This window comes from Chiloscyllium plagiosum, unplaced genomic scaffold (genome assembly GCF_037043375.1).
Source record: "Chiloscyllium plagiosum isolate Xiang-an unplaced genomic scaffold, Cpla_swu_hap1 HiC_scaffold_1, whole genome shotgun sequence".
NCBI lineage: Eukaryota > Metazoa > Chordata > Chondrichthyes > Orectolobiformes > Hemiscylliidae > Chiloscyllium > Chiloscyllium plagiosum.
The window spans coordinates 68,381,078-68,399,036 of NW_028270139.1; the positions used below are offsets into that span (position 1 = coordinate 68,381,078).

General features: G+C 36.8%; 1 protein-coding gene across 2 annotated transcripts in view; it reads right to left on the reverse strand.

The window, feature by feature from the left end:
- The window catches only part of atp8a1 (ATPase phospholipid transporting 8A1), a 360,724-nt gene that overhangs the window by 176,413 nt on the left and 166,352 nt on the right, over positions 1–17,959 (reverse strand). For both annotated transcript variants that reach the window (XM_043691994.2, XM_043691984.2), the window contains exons 16-17: positions 9,337–9,442; positions 311–393 (exon numbers count right to left, since the gene is read on the reverse strand). In XM_043691994.2, coding sequence (XP_043547929.1) covers positions 311–393; positions 9,337–9,442 — 189 coding nt within the window. The remainder of the gene's footprint in view (positions 1–310; positions 394–9,336; positions 9,443–17,959) is intronic.

Consider the following 17,959-nt stretch of genomic DNA (forward strand, 5'->3'; position numbering starts at 1 on the left):
AAAGGTGAGCGAGCTCTGTCTTCTTTGAACCAATGACTTTTACTATTTATGTTATGCTTCTCCAAAAATCAAATTTTTTCTTTAAAAGAACAGAGCTGATGGAAGACCATAAGGATCGAACTAAAATTTCACAGGAATTGAAAATATAGGCATTTTACAACAGGAGGAATGATGATGAAATATTGGCTTTCCTTATTGTGTATTTTTAAAATTAATCACATGATTCTTTCAAGGAGATGAGAACTGCTTTCAGTTAATGAAAATGTGTTTAAACTGAAGAGATTGTTACACAAATGTCTGAGATACTTACAGCTTCAATAATAACTGAATTTGGGGTTCGCCCACTGAAGACAAAGCCCAACTGCTTTGCTGCTCTCACCAATGCTCCTTCATCTGTTTTTAAAAAAAATAAAATTCTATTATTCAGGTCATTTTGTCAGAAAGCAATGATGAAATAATAAAAAGTAACAGCAGTTTAAAGTGCACCATGTTCCGTAACTGTAGGTTAACATATTCTCCTCAGTTTCCAAAAACATTAAATTGAGTTGTGTGTACTGATTCAGTGTCTTATCAACCATAAAATATAGCCTTTGAAAGGCACAGAAGGGCCTTTGTGTAAAATATGTGAGAAAGATAATCTAATTGAAGATTTTTCCTTAATTTCTCTTCCTGTACTGGACAAATCTTTCAAAAACCTACTGCTCCAGAATACTTGACCAGTTCACTTGGGATCTTGAATGGAATAAGAATTCTGAACTATACTTTGAATCAAAATTAAGGAATTCATAACAAGAATCGACCAAAACATTGCATGGAACTCACATCAATTCTTTAAAAAAAAACTGTTTAATTTTATCAATGAAATTTTGAAATGTTTTAGAAAATCTCTGCATTTTTCAGCCTTCATCTACTGATTTCTCAAATATGTGCGTTAATATTCTTCTGAACCAGAGAGATTGAGCTGAAATGTTAGATCTGTCAGTCGTTTCATCGCTTGACTTGCTGAATATTTTCTGTTTTTTTTCTGGATTCTTGGTGTATTAATGAATAGAAATTGAATGAAGCACAACAAATTGTTGAATAAGAATACATCTAATGCATTTATGTAGTGACCTTTGTTACGAATGCTGGCATACCCATTTACTGCCCATCCCTCATTGCCCTCAAGAAGGTGGTATTAAGTTGTCTTCTTGAATTGCTACATTCCATGTGCTGTATGTGGACCATTAAGGAGAGAATTCCATGAGTTTAACCCAACAATACTAAAGGAAAGGCGATATAATTCCAAAGTAGTTTCCAAAAGTTCTTTATTCACACCTCTTGAAAACAATACACATTCTCAATATCATCACAGTAAATAATCCAACAGTAAAAAAAAAACATTGGGACCATCTGTTACCTTAAGAAAATTATCTGCAAAACAGAGGGAAGAGTGAATATACTGTATTCAATTGCTTTCACATTGGATGAAATGATCTTGGACCTACTAAATAGAATCAGAGTCATAGAGATGTACAGCACGGAAACAGATCCTTCGGTTCAACTTGTCCATGCCGATTGATTCAAAGTTATTGGATCAAAGATATCCCAACCCAATCTAATCCTACCTGCCAGCACCTGGCCCATATCCCTCCAAACCCTTCTTATTCATATACCCTTCCAGATGCCTTTTAAATGTTCAACCTCAGTTGGCAAAGGAGCATAAAGTAAAATATTCAATGTTATACTGAAGGCATTCCCATTCTTCAATGCGCGCACACTTCATAAGAAGGGCCTTTTTCTCTCTTCTAGACCTTCATTAGTCAATTAAAACTAATTGATTAATATTATTTGCTTAAAAATGACATGGATCACATATGTTACACAGGTGGAAATAACAGTAAATCCAAAAATTATGGAAAGCTAAGTTGAAAAATATGATCAAAACAAAGATATTTGAGGGGGAAAGTGCGTGGAAAGGGGGAAAAGACAAAACCAAAAATCTAGTTCTTTTTGGTTATTTAAAAGAAGAGAATTGAAACATATACTTTACAGGAAGTTTAGTTCAATTTGAAAGAGTTATCCAACCCACTCAGCTGTTTTCCCCAATAGTGGTGCATTCTTTTTCCTTCTCATGGCTATATCCAAATCCCTTTTAACAAGAAAAGCTAAAAATCTGGTAAACTGTAACCTTGATCAAAAAGAAAAAGAATGAAACAAAATGAAAAATAGTTAGTTTTGGAGTTAGACATTTTGTATGTTTTTGAAAAAAATGTTGATGCATTGAAAAGATAAGGATTAGCAATGTAGTCATGATTACAAACTTTTGTATTCATAAACAGTTCATGATCGAATACATCAAGAATACTTCAGGTAATTAGAGCAGAATTAAATTACCTGAAAACTGATCATAATTAATCAGAAAATTTAAATATAACTTTTCCAATACTTTGCAGGTTGAAATAAAATGTAATGTTGCAATTTATGGACATGTTTGTGTCCTGAACGTGCCAAACACGTCAATTAAAGCACCCTTTTCAATAATTCTAGGCAAGCTTGAGAAAATATGCTTTTCTCTTTAATTTAATAAAGAAACTTAAAATTCAGAATTGGTAGCTGATATTAAATTTTGAGCATAAATTGGTGAGATAATATGGAATCAAAGTGATAAACTGCAATAAATTGCACTAGGTAGTTGCAATGAATAGAATAGTAACAGCACTGAATCTGGTGACTTCTCCCGATGTGATTAATGAATAATTTTGTGAAAAGTATTCATGCAACATGTTCATGCTTCTCGCTAATACAAATGCAGGATGTTCCGAAGAAAGTCTGTTATTATTCAAATTCACAACTGAGCAGATGGTTGATAATTCATAGAATCCCTACAGCATGGAAACAAGACAAATTGAAACTGATTGAAATATTTAGACGAGACTGTGTTAAAAACAACAAATAAAGTACTTGTTGCTCAAATTCAATGTTTGTATATAACATGATAGTTGCAAATGTAATGGTGGTACAGAAGCAAAATACTGCAGATGTTAGACCTTGGAATGAAAGTACTGTAAATACTCAACAGATCAGGCAACATCAATTGATAAAAACATTCATATTTTAGGTTGATGACTTTTCATCAAAAGATGATGGCAATTGATTTCAAGAGGACAGGAGCAGGCTGGTGGAAGGGAAGTGGAAAGGAGAGGACATATGGCAAATTAAATTCCATCCAGAGAAGTGGGAGGTGATACATTTTGGTAGGAGGAATGAAGAGAGAAACATATTCTAAATGCTCCAACGTTAATTGGAAATGAGAGGCATGTACTTGCCCACAAACGTCTGATGACGACAAGGCATGTTAGCAATGCAGTCAAATGATCATGTTGGCTTCTGGGCTTTTCAAATAGTGTGTAGAGTACGAAAGCCCGGAAGTTATCTTAAGCCCACATTAAAAGTACTGCTTAGCTCCGACTGACTGTTTCCAACTCTGTGCATCATACAGGACAACAGGACAAGAAGGATTTATAAGGGATACAGAAAAATCTTAATAGAATGATTCCAAGAATAAAGGATCACAGTCGTGTATGAATGAATTATTTTATCACATACACTTTACAGTAAGAATACAATAAAATACAATGAAAAGGTTTCATTTTTCAAATGTGGATAGAATGGAGAAGAAGCCACAATGTTTTGTTAACTATCGCATTGGAATTACAAGCTTGAAGTCTCCTTTAGAATCACAATGCTACAGAACAGGAGGCCATTCAGCCCAATGAGGGCATAGTTTCCTTTACTTATCCACGTACTAGTAGGATAAGTAGGATTGTAGGATAAAATAACTTTAATGACATGCACGCGTGATTTATTATCAATCATGGAGTTCTATAGTGCCCAATATCTTAGGTAAAAACAATGACTGCAGATGCTGGAAACCAGATTCTGGATTAGTGGTGCTGGAAAAGCACAGCAATTCAGGCAGCATCCGAGGAGCAGTAAAATCAACGTTTCGGGCAAAAGCCCTTCATCAGGAATACAGGCAGAGAGCCTGAAGGGTGGAGAGATAAGCGAGAGGAGGGTGGCCCAATATGTCCCTAGAGTTGAGCTAAACGCTGGCATTCATTATCATCTTTGCTGAAGTAACAGTTGTAATGTCAACGCACAAATGCCAACGAGACAGGAATATACCATCTGTTACATCTATCCTGTCTCACCATCAGAAGACATACATCCTAATCTCACTCCAAATCATGTGATCTCCTGAGAAACAGTAATAAAAAATGAAAACTGAGGGCAATTTGGTGGAAACAATGTGGAAAAGTCATGTTTAAACTCCAAGTGATCAAAACTAGTCCACCCTACCAGGCTTTGGTAATTCCTTCCATTATCTACTTTCTGTAAGAGGCGATCTTCATTCAAGACAGAAACAAGTCTAGCTGCCACTTGAAAGAATTCAAAGGAACAGCATGACAGACACTAATCTCTGGAAAACACATTTAATCCAGTTCTGGTGTAAAATAACTTAAAAATCATAACTCCTGGTCCTCACTATTTCATTGAAACAATTAATTATTAAATTCACAAACTATTTCCTTCACTGTATCATTAACAAATCAGATTATTGCTACGTATTATTACGTATAAAAATGCAGCTAACTTTATAACTAAGGTGTTTCAAAGTAACATAGTCCAGAGCCTTCCCCTTTCCAATGAATCAATACACCCCAGTGAGATGACCTAAACTAGGCAGAGTATTTCACATATTCTGGTCAGTGTCTTGAACATGGACAAAATAGTATACCTCATCTTATACTCAACTGTCTTATAAATACATCCATCCACCCTACTGACTTTAAGATCACATGATATTGTTTGTTTTCCTTTTGGAGATCTATGCCCAAGAGCCTGATTCTTTACCTTTTCTAATTTTCTTTAGCTTTATTCCTGAAGGATTTCCATGTTTACACTGTATACATCTTTCAAAGCTAACAATTTCTCAAGATCAATTCACCAGAATCAGTTGAGCATCATCTACAGCCTTGAAAATTATACAGAATGTATAGATGGTGCCAATCACTACATCTAGATAATTAATAAAAAGTAAAACACACGCCATGCAAAGTACCATTGCTCACAGTCATTACAAAAATCCAAACGTGTCTGCAGTTATTTTCTGCTGGAATTTTGAGTCAGCTGTCATCCAGCTCAACGAATATTACCCGTAGAGAGACATCTTGTCCAGTAATATCAAAACCCTTTTGGAAATCCAGGCAGATAATGCCTTCCATTATCCACCATCCTTACTAAGTCTTCCAAAGGTACAATACAAATTGTAAAGCATAACCTAATTTTACAGAGGTCATACTGGATGTCCCTAATATGTTCTCCTGTATGCAAGTAACCACATTCAGTATCCCAATAATTCTCTCAAGCATATTTCTGATTAATGCCAAACTAACTGATCTGTAGGTATCGGGATTCTGCAACATTATTCACAAAAAGCTCAAAACTTCTCTTACTCAGAGAAATTAGCAATTAGATGGAAGCTTTTCATTTGGAGGTCAGATTTTTCAAACTAAATGTTGAAGCAGTTCTGGAGAGCTGTCAGGGCCAAACCACAGAGCCAAAAGCATACAGATTGATTCAGACTACCAGATATATGCTATTAGATCAGGTGGGAGCTAAGGTACAGTTGAAAATAAATTTCTTGCTACCCCACATCTGCTGAAACCTAAACAAAGACATTTTATTTAAGTTTTCATCCTGCTCAAGCTGATCCAAAGTCCAGTTTTTTTTCACAAAAGGCAAAATACTGACAATATTCAAGCAGCCTGTGCTTATAGAATTCAAAAACAATGCCCAACATTAGATGTGATTCCATGATTGGATAACATTTGCTAAACAATCCTGAGTGTTAGGAATTATGTTGAGACTAACTGAAGATCATCAGATCAGGCTTGCAATGTGGCACACATTTGTATAATTGAAGCTACAAATGCACAGGACTTGGTCAGACAGAAAGAACAGTGCAGACGACGAGTCTGTTTCAACTTAATATATATATAGTTAACACTGATCTTGGTGATTCTTCAGAGAAACATCTTGACTGATCAGAATAAACCTGTTCATTTTAAATTGAAATGTGGCTTGGCAGTTAATTGTCAGATATCACCTAAATGCCACATTCCTTATGCAACACCTCGACCAGAGACCACTTGCCAACCAATCCGCACTCACTTCTCATACATTAAAAATGATGTTCTACTTTATATTAGCATTTCTCCTGATACAAAACACTTTAGTAAAGTATGTCTGTTCTCTGCAAAACTGAGATGATATACTATCAATTGAATATCCTCTGAAGATGCTGACTCCTTGCCAGAGTATAGTTTCACAAGTGTTATCTGCACTCTGCTAGTTTGCAATTGATCATTAACTCAAATTGAACTGTTACATTGGGCTTCGACCACCTACGTAGATCAAAGAAACATCATAGGCATCCTCTCACTAAGCATACCCTGATAAATACAGGGGGCTGCTGGTTTGTAATCAGGAGTGAAAAGTCAGAACAGCCTTCCTTAATCTTGAGGGAACTTGTAAGAATATATTGCTTTAGTTACAATAAACTAACATTGTAAAATCATGGATCAAAATTGGATCTGACAAACTGTATGTGACTCAGTTATATATCAGATGAACGCTGAGGCATTGGAGAGCAGTCACATGTTGTGCATTAACTAAAATTATGTGAAGGCGCAGAGTTTTGTTCACTTCTATGCAAGAATAGTATAACAAGTTTAGCAGTTTTCACTACTGAGTAATTTAAGATCACGGGGACCAAAATGTTGCACAGATAGAGAAGATTTATTGGTCCTTGGAGTACTACATGCCATTTACAGCTTCTGAAACTTGCACTTTTATTTTGATTGTGTTTTTTGCCAAAGAAAATAGACTCTTGTAGACAAGCCCTTGCATCAAAAAAAGGAATAAAGAATCTGCTCATAATTATTTTGTCAAAAATTGGCCAAATTTCACATAAACTAGTTACTTAACCCAGCATTTAAAACAAAAACTAGAGCTTCCCATAAATAAGTAAAGGAATTTTAAAAATAAATATTTCTGTTACATATTCTTTTTAGCTAAAAATATGTAAACCAAGTGGCTATTTCATACAAAGCAGTGGTAACCATTTGCAGAGATTTTAAATGTTCAGTTTTCATGCCATGTCCAGACTTCATTCTTAGTGCATTTTAGTAATCCAGTATTGATCAATGCAAAATTCAAATCCCAGGAAAACAATAGCTCGTGGACAATAGGCTTTAAAGAAAGAATCACCTCAGATATCGAAGATGTTATTCCTTCCTGGAAAGTAGCATTGCTGGTTAGCCTCTCCCTAAAGCCTTACCTAATATTTAGGGGTAGGCAGTGGCACAATGGTAATGTCACTTAACAAGTAATCCAGAATGCTACGCTAATGTTCTGTGTTATTGGGTACAAAACCCATCATGGCAGATGGTGAAATTTGAATTCAACAAAAATCTCAAATTGAAAGTTGTCATCTGATTCTCTAATGCCCTTTAGGGAAGAAGATCTGTCTCTTTACCGGACCTGGCCTACATGTGATTTCATAGCCACAGCAATGTGGTTGATTCTTAACTATTCGCTGAAGTGGTCCTAACGAGCCTCTCAAATCAAGGGCAATGAAGTGCTGTCTTTTCCAGACTTGCTGGAAGCAATTCCCAGGTACTGATCTTGTTAATAGATAACTTGTGCTCTCTGTTTAACATGATGCTCTTCCCCAATGTCCAAATGTCTGCACAACATTTTGATCTCTCAAATAAACCAAAACTTGTTTGGTTGGTTTTCCTTTCAACAAAAACTGCTACCCATAGCTCAAAAATCATCTTTAACTCTTAATTCTAAAGCAAATTTAATAAAAGAATAAATAGAAACAATGAAACACCAGCAAGTGGTCTCACACTTTTATACTTACTGTTTATGAATATGAACCAGTCAATTTATTAACAAGTGAATTTGTATGAATATTTTGTTCGATACGAAGCAAACCTCACATTCATAGCCAACTTTTCTCACTCATCTGCAACGCTGCCCAGCAGATCTATTCACAGTGATAACACTATGCAAGACTATTTCAGCTCAAAGCAGGTAAACCATTCATATTTACTAGCAAAATATGACAATTAAGAAATTAATACTGGCTTTCTCCTAAAGTATGCTGGAGTCTCCTCTTGCAATATTTTCCCTACTTTGTCAAAAATCTAATTCATAATTTATTTGAGATATTGTACATGGACTAGAAGTCTGTAAATACTTGTACATTCTAAATTGTGGCATAGACTAATGTGACGTAAACTTAAATGACTTCATTGGAATTTTTCTATACTTGTAGAAAGGTGAGAGAGACCACGGCATTGTTCACAATCTAGTTTTAAATATCTACCTCCAGCTCAATGCAATATCCACCAGAAATCTGAGCATGCAAATTATTGGGACAGATTTGTGCACACCTTGTACTTCGGTCCATCTGCTCTTCAACAATGCAAAGACACAATATTCCATGTTGAGCAATCCCATCAACAGTTTACAATGATACAGGACATTTAACGTGAATGATCCAAGGCATTCAAGAGATAAATGGATAAACGCTAATTCTATTTGTTGTGTTGGTACAGTGCTGATCCATGATCCAACTATCTATATTTGGGGCTCATAGATATTTTCATGTGTAAAAATATCTAATGTTAGTTTAATAGAGACAGATATTTAATAATATTAAAAAAAAAGGCAGTTCACAAATGTCAGAATCCAAACTAGAAGAGTTCAAAACGGCCTAATTGAAACGCAAGGAGAAAGTGAGGACTGCGGATGCTGGAGATCAGAGCTGAAAATGTGTTGCTGGAAAAGCACAGCAGGTCAGGCTGCATCCAAGGAGCAGGAGAATCGACGTTTTGGGCATGAGCCCTTCTTCAGGAATCTGAAGAAGGGCTCATGCCCGAAACGTCGATTCTCCTGCTCCTTGGATGCTGCCTGACCTGCTGTGCTTTTCCAGCAACATATTTTCAGCTCGTAATTGAAACGCAATACAATAATACTAAAGTTTTAACTTGATTTACACCATAACATCTATAAATTTAATTTTATCATCGAACAAAATGAGTATGATTTTTTGACCTTGTATTTATACACATTTCCATGCACAAATATAAAAATGAATGAATGTTTTAGTTACTTAAACTAGTACACTATTTTAGACAAAAACATGCTTTTAAAAACAAGTTTATTTAGCATACAAATACGCAGCACAAGTAAATTAACCTTTTAGCTATTATCTCTTACCTGGAGATGACGCTTGATAGATTATCTTGTCAACTTCCCTTTCAGGCACTGCTGTATGGCAAATTGCCATCATCGTCAGGAACTCACAAATGACTGGTGCTGTGGGCTAAAATGTTGAGTAAAAATCAACAAACTTCAAAAAAGGAATGCTGTAAAGGATTTGCAAAAAAAGAAACTCTACTTTAAAAATTAAACTGGATTATTATTGCAGAATTATCACCTACATGTCTTTGACAGTTCTTAAACATGCCATTCAGCCAATTATATTCAATACTTGCCTCCTGCTGCCTGACTTCATCCATCCCCATATCCTCTATTCCTTTCTCTCTAAAATGCATTCATATACTATTTGCTCAAATCACTCCATTTGGTGGTGACTTTTACATGCTAATCACGGAGTAAAAAGAAAGGAATTGCCGAATTCTCCATGTGCATTTATCTCTATATCTACTCTACTAATCTACTCAATTCTTTTAATTCCTTTTAGATTACCAGTCAACTTTCTCCTTTCTAGAGAGAAGAGTCCCAAGTCTGTTCAGTATTCCAGACAGTTGTACCCTCAGTTCTGGTATCCTTCTTGAAATTACTTTTTGCTCTTGCCGTATAGAAATCAGATCTATGCATAATAAATTGGACGCACTCTAACAAAGGTAATTTTTTTCATAGCTTTCCTACTTTTCAGTTCAAAATATTTTCTCATCAATCTGTTCATGGAAGTTATTGTACACCTCTGGAGCTAAAAGTTCAACTCTGGGAGTTGAACACATGCCTCCTGGCTCAACGTTAGGGTGCTGCCACTGCACAAGACACCTTTTCAGTTCTATTATTTGCAGAAATCAACCGCAATGCTTTGTTTACATTTATAATGGCCCTATTGACCTGCAGAAGAGTATCGGTTAGCTCAGTAACTAGATGATTAATAATTATAAAAAGATTAAAATATAGATTGATTGCATGATCTCATTTGTTTTCATCTTTATTAAATCAACTTGGATCTTTGTCATGTTTACAGACAAAGTTTTGGCAGGGTACATCTGATTTCTACTTTTTGTGATTGAACATTTAGAGCTAAGGGAATGATATTCTCAACAACAAAATAAAATCTATGTAATCAAGATGCCTAAAACAAGGGAATCAGTTCATCATTTAACTTGATAGTTTAGAATTAAATTCAGTTCAAATGCCAGACACCACAACATGTATAGCTATCCAATGGTTAAGGATCAGCAGCTTTAGGTGAATGGAGAAAATCCTGTGCTACATGCTTTCGTTTCACTTTCAGGGGCTTTACAGGAAATTACATTTAACAATGTACATTGTTTTCCAAAGTGAAATGAGATCATAATTAAATTACACGTACTTCATTGTTTCCAATATGGCTTAAAAAATAATTTAGTTAAATCATGAGGATATTGAAATTAAGCTGTGTTTGTATATTGGAGCATGCAGGGAAAATGAAATCTGGAGTTTTAGAGCTATTGAAAAACTAGGCAGTAACTTAGAAAAAGTTATAAAATAAAACAAAACTATTTGAACTAGCACATAGGATTTCCCTCCTTTCTTCTTACATCACAGCCCCAACTACAGCCTATGTCAATGCTCCAGGTGACTGGCTAGAATTGACCGGTAAAAATTTCTCTAATTCCACCACCTTTATAACAACTATAAAGTACAAAATCTGTATGCTGCTGTCTGACCTGCCATTCTCCTCCAAAAGCTGCACAAAAGTGGATGTCAGATTTCACTGAATGGTGGAACAGATTTGTTGGGCCAAATGGTCTACATCTGCTCCTACATTTTATGGTCTAAGAAAATAATTTTGTCATCCGACACCCATTCAAATTGAACAGTGGAGTACCTTGCACCTAAACTTGCAAAGAAAAATCATACACAAAAAGGGAACTTTATTTTAATACATTTGATATTTCAAAAGTACACCCTTTAACGTGCTGTTCCTATAGTCAAATGCTCGCAGCTGAATCTGCATTTGCATTAAAAAAGAACAGGACTTGCTTCAATCTGGGAATCTCATTAATCTAAATAAAATCAAGCTAATAAAGAGTCATTGGACCAGAGTCATTAATTCTAATTTCTCTTCACAGATGCTGCCAGACCTGCTGAGATTTTTCAGAACTGCTTTTGTATCTCAAATGTTTTGCACAACTTGAATTCTGAAATAAACAGCAAAGGTGTCAATCTTTTTACTTACATGTTATTTTATTTAGGGGTCATGTTTGCCTTGAGTTGGAAGGTTATGTACTGAAATTTTAGGAGCACAAGTCTCAATACAGAAACTTGAATACATTGTCTAGGTCGACGCAGTCCAAGGGCATGGTCCACCATCAGGGATACCATGTTCCAGATGGCAATATTAAAGCAAAGCTCCATCTACCATGTCAGTTAGGTGTAAAAGATCCCATTGCATGATTTGAAGGCAGAGAATAAACTAGTTAATAATGATCCATTTTTGGCTATGTTGAATGAAGGATGTATGGTCATTGCTGTCTGTAGAACCTTCCTAGGCACAAACTAACTTGTTTTCCTACAATATAACAAAGTGCGCACACTTCAAAAATATTTTATGACAGCGCTTTAAAATCTTAAAGACAAAGTGCTTTGTAACGTATCTAGGTTGTGAAAGGCTCTACATAATTATTTTTTTCTTTAATGTCGCTGTAAACAGAATCAAACAAAAAAAAAATCTGGATATTTGCCAATCAGACTTTCGGCAGGATGTGCAATGCAGTACATTTGAAAGCCAGGTGATGGCAGATTGGAATGAAAATAATTTTGAAACATTGGAGCGCAGAAATGTTTGTCAGATTGGATGGCTGTGCTTAATGATCCTCAAGCTGTCCGAGCAATGGTGCATTGACAGTATTTGTGAACAGCAAATATTTTTATTGCTTCAATGCTTGCACATATGCAATGCACATGCATAATGTAGAGTTATAGACATTTAAATAAACTCACGTGCTTGCATTGGCACATTTAATTTTTACATTTTTCCATGAAAATAAAGTTTCATAAAGACACAGTTTAAGCTTCTGTTTATATTGGGAATCTGTGTAAAGGCCACTAATGTTTCTTCTTACTTTGCATTTTCAGAAATCAAGATTAAAGAGGTATTTTCTTGTCTTCACAACAGAACATTTTAGTTTAAAGGTTTCCGTGTAGGGTTACATAAAAATAAATACAAAACTATGAAAAGCAACAAGCCATTTGATATAATAAAACAAGTATGCTCAAGATGGAATCAGCAATGGATCAGATAGATATCTGATTAAAATAATGTTTAAATCATTATAATATTTTTAATGATAATCATAAAAGTGATTATCTTTTCAACTTTTGTAACAGCCCTAACATCTTTTGAATGAGACATAACAATGTCGAAGTAATTTCAATTTTCAGCAGTTTGCTTGTTTACCTACATTTTTAAATTTTGCTGCAGGGAAAGGCAGTTAAACCAAATGCACAATCTACAGGAATTGTCTTTTTGGGTTCCAAACATTTCTCATCATCTCTGCTCCCTTCTGAAAGGTACGAGAAATGTAGCGCCTAGTATCCAATTAATTTTTCTGTATTTTTTTCATGGTTTTAATTAAACACTTTTGGTCTGGAACATTTAAACTAAACTCCTATCGTGACATAAACGTTTGCTTAACAGATCTAAAACTATCTTCATTTCTCAGGACCTATTGATCTACCCATCCAGCTTCAGCCAAGATTTCAGTCCCAAACTGAAACAAAACATAAACCTTCTCTGGACTGCCTCCAATGCCAGTATATCTTTCCTTAGATAATGGACCCAACAGTATTCACAAAATGCTGAAAAATGTGTTGCTGGAAAAGCACAGCAGGTCAGGCAGCATCCAAGGAGCAGGAGAATCGACGTTTTGGGCATAAGCCCTTATGCCCAAAACGTTGATTCTCCTGCTCCTTGGATGCTGCCCGAGCTGCTGTGCTTTTCCAGCAACACATTTTTCAGCTCTGATCTCCAGCATCTGCAGTCCTCGCTTTCTCCTACTATTCACAATATTCCAACTGTGGTATGACTAATATCTTGTATCATTTTAGCAAAACCTCCCTACATTTATACTCCATTCCCTTTGAAATAAAGGTCTGCATTGCAACTACTTTTCCTATTACCCAGTATGCTTGAATGCCAGCTTTTTGTGATTCATGGACAAAGACTCCCAAGATTCTCTGTTCTACAGCTTTGTGCAGTCTTTTTTTATTTAAATATTATTCAGCTTTTCTTTTCTTCCTACCAAAGTGCAAAACCTCACACGTCCTTAACTTATACTCTCTCTGCACAGTTTTTATCCGCTCAATGTGTCTATATCCCTTTGCAGACTCGGTCTTATCCTCAGATATTGTTTTCCCACCCATTTCTGTGTCTTCTGCAAACTTGGCTATAGTATATACATTCACTTTCCTTATATACTGTAAATAATTGTTGCCCCAGCACTGATTTCTATGGCACACAACAGCTTTTTTATTCCAAAGCTATGGGCGTTTTCCCTGAACACAAACGAAAACAACTCCAGAATTTTATATCTGAAAGCTTAATACTCTACACTGTTTACTTTGTTCATCAACTCTGCCAATATAAATAAATCTCCATTACACTCCAGGAAGTCTCTCTCTAATACTGTGTTGTTTGAAAACAATTCATACAGCTACAGAAATACTTACAAGTTAATTATTAAACCCCTTCAGACAGACAGAAAACTCATATGCCAGTAGATCAATTTTCAAAATCCCACAACTAAATGATATGAAAATACACAGAAAATATCGATACCTGTATAACATCACAGAACTTAATGAACAACACATCAAAATAACCCAGAGTGCTGGTTCAAAATAAGCCATAAAAAATATAGCCAAGGCTATGAACTTAAAATACAGTAAGCTTCCTACACTAGTAAATATTGAATGATCCACTAACTAAAATTAAGCAACTGATATAACTTTGCCTAAAATTGTTTATAAAGCTCTAAAAATCATTGACAGTTATTTGAATTAAGCAATTAACAGGAATGCAAAAAATGAAAATATATTTAAGCCAGATGCAAGAACTTAGGAAAGTACAGATAAAAACATCACAGTTGGCTCATACAGTTGAATGTTATGCTGGGAAGTTAACACACGAAAGGTAATCAGCATTACTGACGTAATAGATTTCACTTAATTGTACTTTCCTCAGAGATCAGATTCTTCCCAAATTAAGTTTTATTACTTGTGACCTCGTTACTAATAACCATTAAAGATCTTCCAATCAGGTATGGCCCCAACAAGAGGATAGTAAGTAAAATGTACCGACCATAATGAGTGCAAACCTTAGAATAATTTTAAGAATTAGGCTAATTTAAAATATGAGATGAGCTGCAGGTTCTACAAAGCATCCCACTGCCGTCATTATACAGTGTTTATTTGATGACTCACAGGGGTTAGCATTAACATGCGACAGCATTTGAAGTATGTTTTGCATGTTCATATTCATATTTCATCAAATCACAGTTCTGAGCAAACATTTTATGTTCCATCATGCTCTGATGCGAACTCGCTTAGTAGTCCTATGGCAATGGCACTGGACAAGCAATTCTGACTCAAGTTCAAAATCCAGCAGAAAAATTCAACCCTGGTCTAGATTTTCTGATGTCCAGATAGTCATTTCTCGAGGGAAAACCTTGGAATCCCTGAATCGAGAAATTGAAGATTCTGCTGGGCAATTCCCCTCTGGTTGGAACCTTCCAAAAGTATCCATTTAAATCAGATAATTTGGAGGGTTCCAGCTGTAGAAGAATTTAAGCAAATAGTGACTTAGGAAAAGTTAAACTATCAAATACCTAGTCTCACTCGAGTTACTATTAAACTGATCCCCAAAATAACTACACTCCCTAGTCTCTCCAACCCTCATACCTAATTCCCACCCCCACCACACCCCATCTCATCTTGCACCCTGGTATCTATCCCCTAGGCACGATAACATACATACTTAGCCACCATGGCCACACCTCTGAAACGGTATCTGTGATGCTGCACATTTAACTCTGACTATGGCAACTACTACTATGTAAAATAGGTCTGTCGTCAGGTCCACACTTGCCACCAACCTCATCTCCACACTCGGCACGTTTCCCTGCAATCGCAGGAAGTGTAACACTTGGCCCTACACCTCCCCTCTATCTCCATCCAAGGCTCCAAACAATCATTCCAAATCTGACAGAGATTCACCTGCACTACTTCTAACCTGGCCAATTGCAGATGAGGGGGATATCTAATTAAAACTTACAGAATACTGAATGGCCTAGACAAAGTAGATGTTGGGATGCTGTTTCCATTGGTATGAGAGACTAGGACCAGAGGGCACAGCCTTGACGTAGTCTTCTGTACATCGGACAGACCAAGCGCGGACTCGGGGATCGGTTTGCGGAGTATTTGTGCTCTGTACGCTCCAATCAAAACCACCTTCCAGTTGCCAGGCACTTCAACACCTCCTACCATTCTCTTGGTGACACGTCCATCCTGGGCCTCCTGCACTGGCAAAATGAAGCCACACGCAAACTGGAGGAACAACACATCTTATTCCACTCTGGGAGCTTACAGCTCAATGACCTCAACAGAGTTCACCAGCTTCAAACTCTCCCCACCACCAACCTCATTCCATGTCCTGCCCTCCCTTTCCACTGCGCCTCATTGATCTGACCAAACCAGTCCATCTTCTGTCTCACCTATTCATTCCACCCTTGCAACTGACCACAATAACTCCCACCTGCATCCACCCATCACTATCCCCTTGCCCCATCCTCTCCCTCTATTTATGTCTGAGCTTCCTACCCCTTCCCGAGTCCTGATAAAGGGTCCTGACCTGAAATGTCAACTTTCCTGCTCCTCTGATGCTGTCTGACCTGTTTTTCTAGCCCCACATTTTATCGACTCTCACTTCCATTATCTGCAGTTTTTAATGACTTCTAATATAGGACATTGTTTGAGTACCCCAAATATCCTGCACTGCAAAGGATCTGAGAAATTTGAAGTACACTTCATTTTTCTAAAGAAGCCCATAAGACCACAAGACATAGGAGCAGAAATTAGGCCAATTAGCTCAGTCATTCAATCATGGCTGATAAATTTCTCAATCACATGCTCCCGCTTTCCTGCTGTCCTGGATACTCAAGGACCTACCTATCTCAGTTTTAAATATACTAATGACCTAACCGCCATAGACTTCTGTGGCAATAAATTCCATAGATTCACCACTCTCTGGTTGAAGAAGTTTCTCCTTATCTTCATTCTGAAAGGTCTTACCTTTACTCTAATGCTATGCCCTCGGATCCTAGTCTCTCCTCCCAATGGAGACAGCTTCCCTACATCTACTTTGTCCAGGCCATTCAGTATTCTGCAAGTTTCAATTAGATCCCCCCTCATCCTTCTAAACTCCATTGAGTATAGACCCAGAGTCCTCAAACGTTCCTCGTATGTTCGGCTTTTCATTCCTGGGACCATTCTTGTGAACCTCCCCCGAACATGCTCCAGGGCCACTACATCCTTCCTGAGATAAGGGGCCCAAAACCACACACAATACTACAAATGTCGTCTGACAAGAGCCTTATAAAGCCTCAAAAGAAGTACATCTCTGCTTTTATATTCAAATCCTCTCAAAATAAATGCCATCATTGCATTTTTCCTTCCTAACTACTGATTTACCCTGCAGGTTTACCTTGAGAGAATGCTGAACCAGGACTCCCAACTCTCTCTGCACTTCAGACTTCGGAATTTTCTCCCCATTTAGAAAATAATCTATGTCTCCATTCTTTCTACCAAAGTGCACGATCTCATACTTTCCCATCTACCACTTCATTGCCCACTCTCCTAACCTGTCCAAATGCTTCTGCAGCCTCCCTGTCTCCTCAATGCTACCTGTCCCTCTATCTACCTTTATAGTGTCTACAAACTTAATCAGAATGCCCTCAGTTTCTTCATCTATATTGTTAATGTATAAAGTGAAAAGTAGTCTTCTCCACTTGACACCAGCTACAATCCTGAGAAGGACACTTTTATCCTCATTTTTTGCTTTCTGCTAGACAGCCAAGCTTCTATCCATGCTAACACTTTGCCTCTGACACCATGGGCCCTCTTCTTATTCAGTAGCCTCCTATGCAGCACCTTATCAAAGGCCTTCTTTAGTCCAGGTAGGTAACATTCATTGGCTCTCCTTGGTCCAACCTGCTCAATACTTCCTCAAAGAATTCTAGCAGATATACCAGGCATGACCTTCCCTTGACCAAACCATGCTGACTTTCTCCTATTTTACCATATACTTCCAAGCATTCAGAAATCTAATCCATCACAATGGATTTCAGGATCTTACCCACAACAGAGGTTAGGCTAATGGGTCTGTAATTTTCCATCTTTTGCCTTACTTGCTTTTTAAACAAGGGTGTCACGTTCGTGACTTTCCAGTCCTCTGGGGCTCTCCCTAATTCTAGAATTCCTGAAAGATCACCACTAACGCCTCCACTATCTCTTCAGCTATCTTTGTTAGAACTCCTGGGTGTAGTCCATCTGGTTCAGGTGATTTATACATCTTCAGATCTTTTAGTTTTTCTAG